This window comes from Myotis daubentonii, chromosome 12 (genome assembly GCF_963259705.1).
Source record: "Myotis daubentonii chromosome 12, mMyoDau2.1, whole genome shotgun sequence".
Lineage (NCBI taxonomy): Eukaryota > Metazoa > Chordata > Mammalia > Chiroptera > Vespertilionidae > Myotis > Myotis daubentonii.
Genome location: NC_081851.1, coordinates 55,106,530 through 55,120,107, shown reverse-complemented (window position 1 = coordinate 55,120,107; position 13,578 = coordinate 55,106,530). Strand labels below are relative to the sequence as shown.

General features: G+C 57.1%; 1 protein-coding gene across 4 annotated transcripts in view; it reads left to right on the top strand.

Annotated features, from left to right (window-relative positions):
• The window catches only part of TTC7A (tetratricopeptide repeat domain 7A), a 107,343-nt gene that overhangs the window by 71,488 nt on the left and 22,277 nt on the right, over positions 1-13,578 (top strand). For 3 of the 4 annotated variants that reach the window (XM_059659915.1, XM_059659914.1, XM_059659917.1), the window contains one exon: positions 11,071-11,187. The exons of the other annotated variant lie outside the window; for it this stretch is intronic. In XM_059659915.1, the coding sequence (XP_059515898.1) occupies positions 11,071-11,187 (117 nt within the window). The remainder of the gene's footprint in view (positions 1-11,070; positions 11,188-13,578) is intronic. 4 annotated transcript variants of the gene reach the window in all.

Below are 13,578 nucleotides of genomic sequence, written 5' to 3'. Positions count from 1 at the left end.
GGTGGGGTGGAACACCCACCTCCCACACAGCTCTGGAGCGACCATGACTCTGCAGATAAGTCAATACCAGTCCCCACAGATGAAACCCCGGAGCACAGAAACCCACGGATTAGCAGGAAATGTCACTGAGTCCATTACCGGTCAGGGATCACTGAAAAATGTCATTGCTCTTCAATGGAAACTGTGTCCTGCTTCTCCAGCTGCTCCCTGCATTGGGGACAAGCTGTGTGGCTCTGGCTATTGCCACAGCAGTTAATTAAATGACCGATCCAATAATATCACTGCAGGAAAAAAAAAATCAAACCCCCTGACGTCAGCCCAACCAGGTCTGTATACTCGGGGGGTCTGTCTACCACTGAGCTCCTCCCCACCGGCTGTCCCAGGTGGCCGAGGCCTCTGGAGGCTGCAGAGCCTGCCTTCGTGAAGAAAGAGGTGGGCCAGGCCAATGTCAGGCGTGGAGGAAGCATGGCACAGGGGAGGGTGTCGCTGCGTACAGTGACCCCTTTCCACATGGGCTATCCCCTTGTGAGGCATGCCTGCCTCTTAACCTGCCCCCTCCAGCAGCATGCCCCTGCTTCCCATGCCTTCGTTCCTCATCTGCCAAAGACTGGCATCTATCCTGCCTCCTCTGCTCCCGAGGTCTGTGGTGAGACTCGGGCAAGAAAAGGTCTTGGGGTCGGTGTACAACCCTGTTGAGGGACAGCAGTGTGGAGGGGCCTGGGAGTCGGCCCACTACCGTGTAAGACGGCAGCAGGTGGGCAGTGCACGCGGGCCAGGCGCTGGAGGAGGGAGCCCCGTGTGTGAGGGAGGGCAGGCGCACTCGGCGAAAGGTGTTTAAGCTTTTCAGCGGCACAAGTGGCCACTCTTCCTACAGGCAGTCTCAAGACTCCTGGAGAAAAACCCAGCTTTCGTGGAGTTGAACTTTCGAAAATCCTCCTGAATTCAGGGATTAGAAAGCAACGCAAAGAAGCCTGTTAATTTCCGGGCTACGGGATGACCTTTCGTTAATGGAGCTTGGGTTTAAAAAGGCAGGAACGTGATGAGGCAGAGACTGCCGGCCGGCCGCAGGGACAGCGTGAACCTGGCACGGTGGGAACGAGACACTCAGCAGCTTCCTGAAATCCTGAGGGCTTCCGACTAAGCCCTGGACACATGTGCCGGCCGGGCCGGTGCTGGTTGGCCTGCAGGGGCCTCATGGGGGCAGCAGCCACCCTGCTTGGCCTGGTTCCCAGCCAGGCCGGCAGGGGAATGTGAAAGGGCCCAGGCCAGCTTGGAGATGCCTTTGCTAGTCTTTTCTCCTGGTCCTGGGTGTGGGAGGCAGCTGGGAGCCCTGGGAGGAGGGACAGGGATGTGGGGTCAAAGGGAACGGGCCCTGGTAAGCGTGGTGGTTCCTGAAGCCCAGGGCTCCTTGGGGCTCTGTGGTTTTAGGTAACAGATTCCTTGTGCTTTAGTCAGGCTGCTTGTAGTGAAAGTCGCCATGGTAACCAAACAACATTCCTGGGCTAATGATGGGAGCTTTCCAATAACCAGCCTGTCAGTCACTGCCCCCACCCCAGGCCTGGCAGCCTGCCAGGCGGGTTTTGAAAGCCCAGGCCATAGGGCTGGAGGCAGAGGAGCCAACTGGCTTGCCCTGCCCAACTCCTCAACGCCAAGCCTGCCTCCTCCCACCCCTGTGGATCAGGGTAGGCCCTCCTGGGAGTTTCTGCCCAGCCACCTCAGGTTCAGGGGGACTTGAAAGGCCCTGGGGGAAGGTGTGTCAGAGCCCCAGGGGCGCTCCCCAGCCCAGGAACAATGTGGCCCTCTGGACAAGCCGGAGCTCGCTCGTAAACAAATGGAACCATCAAAGCCGTCTCCCCAGAGAAACCTAAGCTGTTTTGGAAAATGTTTGAGCTGATAACTAGGCGTTGGCCGGCCAGACCTCAGCCTTATCCGGTGAAGGCTAACATCGGCCCCAGGGGCACCTCTCTGATCTACCTGGCCTGCCTCAGCTTTTTCTCGAGTGACATGTGACATGTTTGTAGTGGTGCATTCCCAGGGCAGATCAGGGTCCTGTTAACATTTCTGACTTAAACCCAGTGTGTTTATTGGATGGATCCTCTTAGGGACTTGCAGTAGATCAAAGGGACACTTGAAATACCAGCCTTCCCGTGAGAAGGCTGGAATCGGAGGTATGAGCACAAACCTACTTTATCACTTTGCCGCATTCATTAAACATGTTTGGCTGCTGCCGCCCCGCTGAGGACAAGAGCCATGGCTTACACCTGCGGGCCGTGTGGTCGCGGGGTGTTAAGCCAGGCATAATCACTGGCACTGGGCTCTCGTCCCCAAAGGTCAGTTCCTCCTCGCTAAGCTGGTTTGACATTCAGCGTTTCCCTCCGCTGGCTGTTCCCTGGCTGCTCCCTGCAGCCGCCTGTGATGTCACTCTGTGTGACACAGCAGTCACACCGGCCTCGGTCTCTCCCCGGAGGGGGCTGCTCACACTCAGACTAGGAGGGCAGACGAACTTTTGTTTTTTGTTTGTGAAAAAGAGGAAGGAAAGGAAAGAGGTATTTGCTGATTTTTCCAAAAGGAATCCTTCTTTTGTTCTGAAGTGGCTTTTAGCCCTTTGCTTCCTGACTCCACCATCTAACTCTGTGCTGAGGCAGGCACCGGGGCCCAGGGCGCACCATTCTCCAGCAGGAGGGGCCCAGCCCGCAGAAGAGAGGGCTGTGGGCACTCATGCCCAGAGAGCGGGGTTGCCTTCCCCTTTGCCGGGGGTGGTCTTCAGGTCCCAAGGGTCTGCTCGCTGGGCAGAGATCATAAACCAGGACCAAGGTGTTTGCTTCTTGGTGTCTTATCCTGGCTGGGAGCCTAGCTTCGTTCCACCTGAGGACCTTCCTTCTGGAAGTTCCTCCACCCCCGAATGGTTGTGGAATGGCTCTGGGTGATGTGTCCATATCCTCCAAGATCGCGAATTCGTGTTTGGAGAGTCATCTGGAGGTGACTGCAGGTGGCTTGCAGCTGGGAGCAGTGGGCCTGGAGGCCATCAGTCAGCGGGTGAGGAGGTCTTGCCGTACAGCCAGCCACATGGTGTGCACGGGGAGGGCGGTCCTCCAGGTGAGCAGGGCTGGGAAGTCAGGGGAGGCTAACTCCAGAAAGCAGAGCTCGCAGGCTGCTGGTTTTTAAGCTCAGATCACAGAGAATGAATTTATCAGGGGAGAGATCAGCGTGGGCCTTAAACATTAGGGGACGTGGGTCCGTGTCACCATTGGTTTTTAGGGCGAAGAAGAGCTGCCATGGGAGTCACATTGGGGTTCGTCCATGGGAAGGTAATAAAGCCGGGCCTGGCTATGGCCTTCTCCCTCTCCTGTTGGAGCTTTAAAATGATATCCTCAGAGAGCACCGGGTGAGATTTTAATCAGTTAAGTGCCCTGGTGGAGTCTGTCCTGGAGGCATGACAGAGGCGTCTGGGAGACCCGTGTCCCTCAGTGACCCCTGGTATTTCTGGGCCGCTCTGTGACTGCCTGGTGATCACAGCCTGAATGGGGCAGGGGGCGAGGGGGCGATTGGCTCCTACCCAGAAGGGCTGCTCTCCTTTTCTTCCTGCCCCCATCCTGTCCTGGAGGGAGGGGATCTGTGCCTGGTTGGGCTGGCCCCTCCCACCCCACCTCCAGACCTCCATCCCTGCCGGTCCAGCCCTCTATGTGCCCTCACTTTGCTTCTGAATCCTGCCCATCCTCAGAGGCTCCCCTCACTCCACTGGGCCCGGAAGCCCCTGCATGTTCCTCAAAGCTGACCCACTCAACCGAGTGCTTGCTCTTTTCTTCTGCTTGGTTTCCTGGTTGCCCAGATGTGTTGTTTGAGCTTCCCCGGAGCTTGGAAGCACCTCTGGGGCAGAAACTGTGACCTGTCCTCTGCCCCCTCCTGTCCTCCTGGAGGGAGCCCACAGCTGGGCCCAGCACCAAGTAGACCCTCCCGTGGGTGGGCCATGGGGAGGGCGGAAGGGAACACAGGGGGACGTTGGCATCCTACAGTCCTCCAGCGTGCGCACACCCCTTCCCCTGTTTGGTTGTTGTTTTGATTTATTTATTTTAATTTTTACAAACCTTCTACTTTAAAGGTGAAATTAATGGGAAAGTTGGATGATATCTCAAGGTCAGGTAACTGCTGATGGCAGAGCAGGAGCCAGAACCCACAGCAGCTGATGAGCTGAACAAGCCTGGGGAGCTTGAACCCACAAGCTTCAGTAACAATAAAGCAGCGGTTCGCCCAGTGCCTGCTCTAAGCACTTCACCTGCATTTACTCACTGAAGCCCCTCAGCAGCCCTAGGAGGTATAGGAACTGCCAGAAACGGAGGCACGGATGTCACAGAACGGATATAAATAGTAAGGACAGGGCACGCGTGGGCTGGGCCCTTTGTGCTGTGCCAACCCTGCATTATTTCCAGGGCATATGGCTATTGTCATTTCCATTTTATTGATCAAAACAGAGGCTCCGAGTAGTTATACGACTTGCCTGGGATCACATGGCCAGAAGGAGGGAAGCTGGGATTGAACTTGGGTTATCAAACGTGGACCCTGCTTTTCACCACCACTGAGCCAGACCTGGGGCAGCCAGGTAGGGGCCCGCTCACTGTGAACCCTGTGCTGTGTGCAGGCTTTGGCCTCCCGGCCGAGGAGTGAGCCTTTCCAGAGGCGTGGCTGCCTGACTCAGAGAATAGCCTGCTTTTTCACTCAATTATGTGTTTTCTGTAAAAATAGAACACTTCATTAAAACAGCACAGTGCAACCATCAGCTGGAATTACTAATTACTGTCCTTTAAAGAGATAATGCCCCCTTTTGTGCATTCGCCACACCTGCCGCCACCCCTTCCCCCAGTGTGGAGGGCTCCCCTGACGGCCAGGAGCCAGAGGGATCGGACAGAGCTACCCACGTCCCAGCAAATGGACAGATGTGCCGGTGGGGCCAAGTAGAGTGGAGAGTTCCGCGGGGCGCCCTGCAGCTTCACTTCCTTGGGGTGGTCTGACCCTGGGAATGCCCACAGCTCTCCAGTGAGTCTCCATTGAGTGACATTAAGTCAGCTATTGAGGGTACAAAGATAAGAAAGACGTGGTCCCTGCCAGAGCGCGGGTCTGGCATGGAAGACTGGTAATGAGTGAGCCATCCGGGGGAGGGGGGTGACAGCTGACCTTTCTCGGGGGTGACTGTGCACCGGAACTACCTTGATAAGTTCTATTACCCATAGGCCCCCAACAGCCCTCCTAGGTGGGCCATTACTGTCCCTGCTTTACACAGCAGGTAGAGCTCAGAGAGGTGAAGGCGCTTGCTAGGAGGCTGCAGAGCCTGGCAGTGTCTGATGCCAGAGGCCATGTTTCTGCACAGTGTCCTCCCTTTGACAGGGAGTGACCCAGGGGCCACAGGTGGCTCCCATGGGTGCCAGCAGTTACTATGCTCAAGTGTTTATTTTGCATGCGGAGTAGTTTTATAGGGTTCTGCTCTCAGGAACATGAAGGGAAAAATGTGGACCCACTGTACCTGCCGCCCACACAGCCCAGGCCCTTCCCTGCAGCCAGCTCTGCTCTGCCAGTTCCCTCCTGCCACCAAGGCGGGGGGGGGGGGGGGCCGGGGTGAGCAGCCAGGGAGGGAACCCTGCAGGACGATGGAGGCTCCTGGAAAGGGGGAAGCAGACGAGATGATCTCTGACCCCAAAGCAGTGCGTGCTTAGCCAGAGCCATTGTCACAAAAATATCTCCTACTCACAAAGCAATTCTTTTTAAAAAGAGATGTTGGAAAGGCTCATGCTCCCCAGTCCTGAGGAGGCTCCCCCTAAGATACTTCCTCTTTGCAGCAGTGGAAAGAGAGGATTTGTCTTTGCCTCGAATGGAACGGCTCTGAGTCCCAATCCTTTTGACATAATTAGCAGGCCCATCCTGATCCTGCCCCAGGAGTGAGGCCAGGCAGGGCCCAGGGAGGGCGGGGAGGAAGAGGAGGCGGATGCCAGGCCTACCAAGCATTCCCCTGGGAGCCTCCATCATCCGCCCTGGCCAGAGCGATGGGGAAGATTGGCAAAGCTGGTGACCCGTGGTGACATCCAGAGACATTGACCTCACTGGACTCTGTCTTCCCCCACAGGAGCGGGCTGGCCCAGACACAGACAGACACACAGACAGACTCTACAGGGCTGGACTGGGAAGGTGATTCCAGGGGTGGCAGGTCCCCGCCTGACCAGAGCGCAGTGGTAGACGAAGTGGCTGAGGGAGCGGAGGCCGAGGTCCCCGTTGGCTGCCGAGACTTTGGTGGCATTCTCAGGGAGGGCGTCAGCTCTCGGAAAGTGAGCTTGTGGCTGCACTTGACCTCCCTGCTGGACCAGGGCGCACAAGCTGCGTCCATTGGATGGGGCTGTGGAAAGTGCCGGGACCCAGGACTCTCTCCCTGGGTGGGACAGTGCCTGGCGTGTTTACCTGACCCTCGCTCTTTGCCCTTCTCCGGAGAGAACACGCACTTTCACATCTGCCTTCAGATGCAATGGCGTGGCAGGGGCGTGCGGCCTTAAAAGGACTCAGTGTTTATTCCACACGGGCTTCTACAGCTTAAAAACAGGAAAGTGCTTGCAAGAGGGTCACAGCTGAGGCTACTGTGGGTCTGTCCACCCTCCGTCCTCTTCCTTTCTCCTACGGGCCTGGGTCCCAGGAGACACAAGGAGGACCACCCGCCTTGCCGAACAGGCCATGAGCTTGAGGGCTCTCTGCAAGCTTTCAGAGGCACCTGCCTGGAAGCTGCTTGCCCGAGTCTGCCAGGTCTGCAGGTTCAGAGCGGGAGTCCCTTCCCTGAGCCTGAATGCAGCTGCGGGTTCCCGGCTATGGGCTCCCTGAGCAGACGGGGCGGGTTCCCGGCTATGGGCTCCTGCTTCACAGGTCTGGAACCTGTGACCTGCCCAGCTGTGCAGCCCCGGAGCTGGGACTTTGGCTTGGGTTTCTCACTCCGGGGCCAGTGTCTGTCCACGCTGAGCGAAGTCACAGTGCAGGGCCTGGGGACAGCCACGTGGCCATTCCTGCCCCGGAGTGGCTGTTGTCAGGGTGCGAGCAGGCTGCTAGGTGCCAGCATTCCAGGCCTTCCTGTCTCAGACTCTTCCCGGTGGTTCTGTTGGCTCTGCCTGGGTGACTGTCCCCTGGGATGAAGACCCCCCAGTCACAGGGAGCCAGGCATCTTCATGGCGTCTCCAGAATGCCCTGTTCCTCCCTAGGCCCTGGACAGCTTTGCTTCTGTACAACTTAAAATGGACTCGGCCCGCGCGCTGCTTGCTGGCTGCGTGAGCCAAGCTCACTGAAGGCAGGAAGCAGCACTGATCTGATCCCTCTCCTGCCTTCCTAGCCAGAAAGTGGGATCTGAAATCAACTCTGATTTAACAGGATTGTGAGGCCTAGACCGTGGCCGGATCGTTGTAGCAACACACGATTTCACAGAACTAAGCAGACACCATGTGCTCAGCACTGGGTCAGGCACTGGTGGAGCTAGGAGGACACTGGTGTAGAGGGAGGCAGGGCCCTGTCCTTCTGGTGGGGGATTAAATAAATGGTGGTTTTACCACCTGTAGGCAAGATTGGCCACATACTTGTCTGAATTTAAAAATGTCTGATATATATATAATGTGACTAAGTGCTAACTGTAGAATCTCCAGAACATTCAGAGAAGGACAGGGTGGTCATACTGGGACTTCTCGGAGGAGGAGGACTTGGAGCCACTGGATTAAAACAGTGGGCTTTTTAAAATCCTCAGAATCCTTTCTTCAAGTGACAGTTTAGCCTCATTCAGGATATAGGACATGTGTACCAGGGGCTGGGCTGGGCTGATTGAAGGGGCCGGGCAGCCAGGCTTGCCCCTGGTATCCCCCCACTGCTCGCATCTCCCATGGCCCACCCAGGAAGCACGGCGCTCTCATGCGGCTGTGGCCCATCGTGTGGGCCCAAGAGCGTCTCCCACCAGCCTGGGTGGCCACGAGCCTCCTCCGGCCGCTGTTTGAAGAATCGATCCACCCACCCTGGCAGATGGGATGGAGGGTAGTCCTGAGCTCCGGCAGGCCTGAGGTCTGATGGTCTTAGTCAGGAGAGCAGCATTGTTGCTCCTTCAGAGGGAGCAGAACTGTTTGCTGGTCGCTGTTGCGAGAAGGTGAGAAGGTGGGAAGTGCACAGATGAGCATATCCTGACGCAATGAAGTCTGTCCTGGAGGGGTGTGTGTACAGCCCCCTTGGGAACACAGCGGGTGACATCTGCCTAGGATTGGCCAGATGTTGGAGGGGGAAGGGTGAGTCCCAGCAGCCTGTCCTGCAGTTCAGGGAGCTGCTACTGTGCATCTGAGCAGCGCACGGCCCCCAGGCCATGCGGAGGGGTGACTGGAGTGAAAGGTGGCACACAGGCATTTGCACTGATGTCATAGATACTCGGGACAGGCTTGCTGTTGAGGAAGGTCTCACTGGCCGTGCTGAAGGCGACACCAAGGAAACCTCAGGAGCTCATCTGGAGCCTCCCAGGATCTCGGCGTGAAAGGCCTGAGTAGCCCAGAAAGGAGGTGCCTGGGTTGAGAAATTCTGCTCTGGGTCACTCATGCTGATGGAATGTCAGCGGCCTGTGTTGGTAGCAGTCCCTGTCACGCCAGCTCATTTCTGTTCCAGGCCCGTGATTGGCCAGGTCTGCCATGGCCCCAGCCTGGCTCTTGGGGATGCAGGGAGCAGAAGGGGCAGGCACCCTAGCAGAGAGGAGATGCTGAAGAGGGGGGCGGCATGTTGGGGGAGACTGGGTGTTAGGGGAATGCTGCAGGGTTGGTCCGCCCAGAAGCTGTCGTGAACCTCCCCATCCCAGACCTGCCCTGGGGACTCTGCTGCCTCGGGGGAGGGGCAGCCTTGGCATGGACTTGAGCCTGGTAGTTTCCTCCTGCCCCAGGGCGGGCTTTCACTCCTCACCCACACCTGCAGCTCCAGCCACTGCCCCGGCCATGCTTCTCCTCTGTCCCCGACTCCTAACCTTCTCCCATCTCACCCTCCTGTTTATCAAATACCAGCAAGAACCCTTCTCTGTTTTTACCTGGCACTGAGTCTGATCCAAAAATCCAGCATCTGAGTCTCTGGGCCAGTTGTCGTTTGTAGCACTGTTGTTACCTTGCAGGCAGAAACTGTCGCCCACGTCATGTTCCCTAAAGCAGAGGCCCCAGCACCTGTGGAGTGTTGGCCCCTTGGAGATCTGGGAAAGGGGAGCAGGGGTGGGAGGGCCAGTTCTCCCAGCAGCTGCCCACTGGGGGGCTGAGACCACACTCGGCTCAGGCCTGTGTAGGCCGCACTGTGGGGTCATGGTTTATGCTCTGGGGACCTGGTAGGTCAGCAGGGCATCCTGAGCGTCTGGGAAGGCTCCCTGAGGGAGGTGAGGTTTAAAGTCCATCATGGGGAATGGGTGGAAATGGAGAGGAGAGGCCATGTGGAGGTGGGGGTGGTACCCTATGCACAGGGTACAAAAGGCATGTTTGAGGAAATGTGAGAAGGAAAAACATACTTGCCCAGACCCCAAAACCCCTCCTCTAAAAAGAGGACTGGGGCACATTCCACCCTCTTCATTCTCTACCAACAAGTCGCAATCTAAGAAAAACAAGGTATGAGGAGAAAGGATCAAAGTGAGGCGATCAAAGTCCTTTGTGAGCCTGGAGGCACAGGTCTCAGTACTTATGAGAGAGGGGGAGGTGGGGCGGGGGGGGGGGGGGGAGGCCCTGAGTGAGGGCGGTCCGAGGGGAGAGTTCCCAGATGCACACCTGGCCTCACTGTCCAGGGCCAGCCCCTGCCGCACCCTTAGGTCACAGGGATGCTCCCTCCCTAGATGCAGGACTGGGCCTCCATGAGGGCCTGTGTGCCCACCTCAGATGGACTGGCAGAACCACCCAGCGGCAGTCAAGTTCAGGGCCCAGCAGCCATCCTGGGAATAAAAGGGTCTTGTTGTTCACCGCCCAGTGAGAAGCAGGAGGCTTGGTCTTGCTTGGGCCGCCGTGGCTCAGCCAGTCTGCTGGTGTGTATCCGTGTTGCGGGCAGTGCCCCTGATAAGAGTGCAGTATCTCCGTACCCACTGGTAAATAGCCACTTAAACTTCCTAAGTGTCCCCAGCTCTCCCAACAACCTAAAGTCTAACCCCTGGCACTGCGGGGTGTCCAGACCCCACCCAGGCCTGGCGGGGCAGTCGTCCGAAGGTCTCTGCCGTGTCTTGGGCGGAGGGAGGTAGCCCCCTGCCCCTCCTGTAGAACCAGTTCTTTCCCTCTCTTCCAAGCCCCTCCGAGGGCCACATCCCCACACCATTCTTCCATCAGAGGACTTCTGGTTTTCAGGTCGAAAGAGATTCTGTGTTGGCTCTCTCCCTTTGCACAGTAACTGTGTTCCTGAATGGTGACTGAACAGGACCTCTTGTAGCTTTAATCCTATTGACTATATAAGGGGACCAGGCAATTTTAGGAAACTCAATGAAGACTTCTTTGATCAAATCAAACATGGGTATCCTCATGTATCCTGGATCAGGAAACGAAGTCTGTAATTCAGTTGAGATGCTAATTGAGCAGCTGTTGTGTGCTGGCAAGGTAGAAAACAGGACCTGGACCTTTCGTGACCTTTTTACCTGGCTGAGCCTCTTCCTTTGACTCGGAGTTGCTTCCTGAGTCTGCCTCTTATACAAGGCCCCGTTGTGGGCCTGTGGGACTTGTCAGATAAAGATAGCCACGTGGCCAGTGAGGATGTGCAAACAAAACAAGACTAGTCACCACGCTTGACAGTGTTTCGGAGGGTGGGGCAAGATAGGCTATGATCAGGGGACACGTGGATGCGCAGTGTGGATGCTGACAAATGCAGAAGAGCGCTTTGTGCATTGGCTCAGAGTATGGAGAAACTGAGGCACGGAGAGCGCGAGTGAGCCAGGGGTGTAGCCGAGGCCACCACGTTCGTGGTCGTTCTGCCTGCTGGGGGCGGGGGGCTGCTCTGGTAGAGCTGAGCCCCCTTAGGGTCTCACCCTGGGAGGGAAGGGAGCCTCCTGGGGCGGGTGCTGACTGCCGCTCTCTCTCCCCCCCACAGCCTGCTGTTCACCAAGGTGAAGCTGGAGCAGGTACTGAAAGGCCCAGAGGAAGCCCTCGTGACCTGCAGACAAATGCTGCGACTGTGGCAGGCCCTGTACAACTTCTCCCAGCTGGGGTGAGTGGCTGTCATTGTCCCTCGGGTTTGCCAGAGTTGACAGGCAGTGGTTGCCAGGGCAACCACCCACTGCAGAGTGGCCACATGCCAGGTGGATGGGGGCTGATGAGAATGTTTGAATGAGAGTGTGGGACTTGCTGCTCCTGGGGCCTTTCACATCCCTGGTCTAATTTTAACCTTGTGACAATCCTCTGCGAAGCACATAAAGAACCTATTTAGGAGACTGACGTTTAGAGGGGTAAGAAGAAAGAGAAATCATTATTGAGCATCTGGGCTGGGTCCTGGGCTTACTGCTCCATCTTCCACATCAGCTGTTTATAGCTTAGACATTACTGGATTTTATTCTCATCCCAGAGGGGAAACTGAGACTCAGGGACCTGAGCCACTTGCCTGGTAGATGGTAGTGCTGCGGCTTGAACCTGAGTCTCCTGAGCCACAGCCTATGGAGCCTGACACTTGTTTCCTGGTTCCATTTGAAAGCCAGAAGAAGAGGAAGCAGAATTCTGGACGGCCCCCCTACCCCCCTACCCCGCCCCCCCCCCGCCCCCCTCGCCACACACACACACACACACACACACACACTTACCCACTATCTCTACTCGTCCTGTCTCCACAGCCTGGGCTCTGGGTTTTTCCTGGGCCAGAGCAGGGTACTCTTGTCCAGGCTGAACCTGCAGAAAGTCTTTGTTCAAACCCACTGGGATGTTGGAGTTCAACCTGCGGGCCCAGAGTGGGAAAGCGCGTCATGCAGGGCAGTGCACTGCCTCTTCCTGGTCCTGTGGACCCCACCCCTTCCCCTTCTCTGGGACTGCTGGCTCTGTCCTCTCCCAGGGCCTCAGGGGAACCCAACCCTAGAGGATGTGTTTGGCTTGCACAGTCCCCAGAGGCAGGTCGCTAGCGGTGGAATTTTCAGAGGAGGTCCCAGGGTAATCCCATGGAGTAAAACCCTTGGGCAGGGTGGGGTCAGCCTTCTTGCAGCCTTTGAGTCTGGAAAATTCCAGAGCAGAGCAGGACCAATGGGTGGAAGCTTCCAGAAGAAGGCTCTGGGGTGAGGGACTTTCCAGAAAGGAAATGGGGAGCTACCTGGATGATGTGAGGTGAGGGCCAGACTCTAGTGTTCAGATGCACCTCACTCTGCAACTTACTGGCTGTGGCCACTTGGCAGGTGCACAACCTGACTCCCACCGCCCCTGGTGCTGGCAGATGGCTGGTTGTCTGCTCATCAGGCCTCTTGGCACCACAGCCTTGTCTCCAGGCCCAGCCTGTGCTCCCCCACCCCGGGCTGAAGGACTATGAGATTGCGGGGTCAGTGGGGCTTGCCTTGGGGTTTTTTCAAGCCACCGCTGATACTCATCGGCTCTCTGATGAGCCTGATAGAGCTCCTTCCCTGGGCCCCCTTTCTGGGGAACTTCAGGGTGGGGTAGGGTGTCTGCTACCTGGAGACAAATGGTTGGGACCAGAGGCCTGGATCCAATACCCTCCAGGCTTTCCCAAGAACAGGAAACATTCTTTCTCGACCTGGAGCCGCAGCGCAGAAACTGGGGCTTGTGAAATCCAGTTGGGGCAAGTAGGGATCAAGGCCAGAATCCACAGACTGAGGGTCTGCCCTACCCTGTCCCACCTCCTGCTTTGCCCCCGCATGTCCACGCTGCCCCTCAGACCCCGCTCAGATGCCCCTCCTCAGGGTGCCTCCAGTCACCCTGCCTCATCCTCCCCGCTCAGCCCTCTCCATCTGGGTCGTGCTGATTGCTCAACCTTGACTTTCTCTTCTCCCCATCCAGCTGCCAGATTCTTTAGGGCAGGAGCAAAGCTGTATATTGGCCTAGAACCAAGTGGCAAAAGGTCCCTGAGATGGGCTGTTTCTGGAGCTGTAGGAGAGGCCCCCTCAGAGGCTGGGAGGGCAGGTGGGCGAGAAGCTGTATTGTGGATCTGCTCCACGTCAGCGGGTGCTGGGCACCTGCCTATATTATCTCATATGCTTCCGACAACAGCCTTGTGAGATCGACATTCTCACACTCGTTTCAAGACAAGACAACTCACCGTGAGAACTCACCTTGAAAGGTGGCTTTGCCGAGGGTCACACAGCCAAGAAGCGGTGGCCCTGTGGTTTTAACCCAGTGTCTCTGGCACCACACTCGGTGCCTCCTGGGAAAGGGAAGAGGGTGGGAGAGGACAGGAGCCAGCGCTGATGCACTTTGCTTTTGTGGGTGGTTTCCTCCAATGCCCGCAATGATGGCTGTGCAGCCACAGGCCCACGTTTAGGCCACTGTGAGTCTGCGTTAGGATGGCGAGGGTACCCCAGGCTCTGGCATTCTTTGTGGGACCATCATCTTGGCACCCCTCCCAAGGGGAGAAGCATCCGGGCTGTGCCTGCTTCTCTCTCACCCCTTC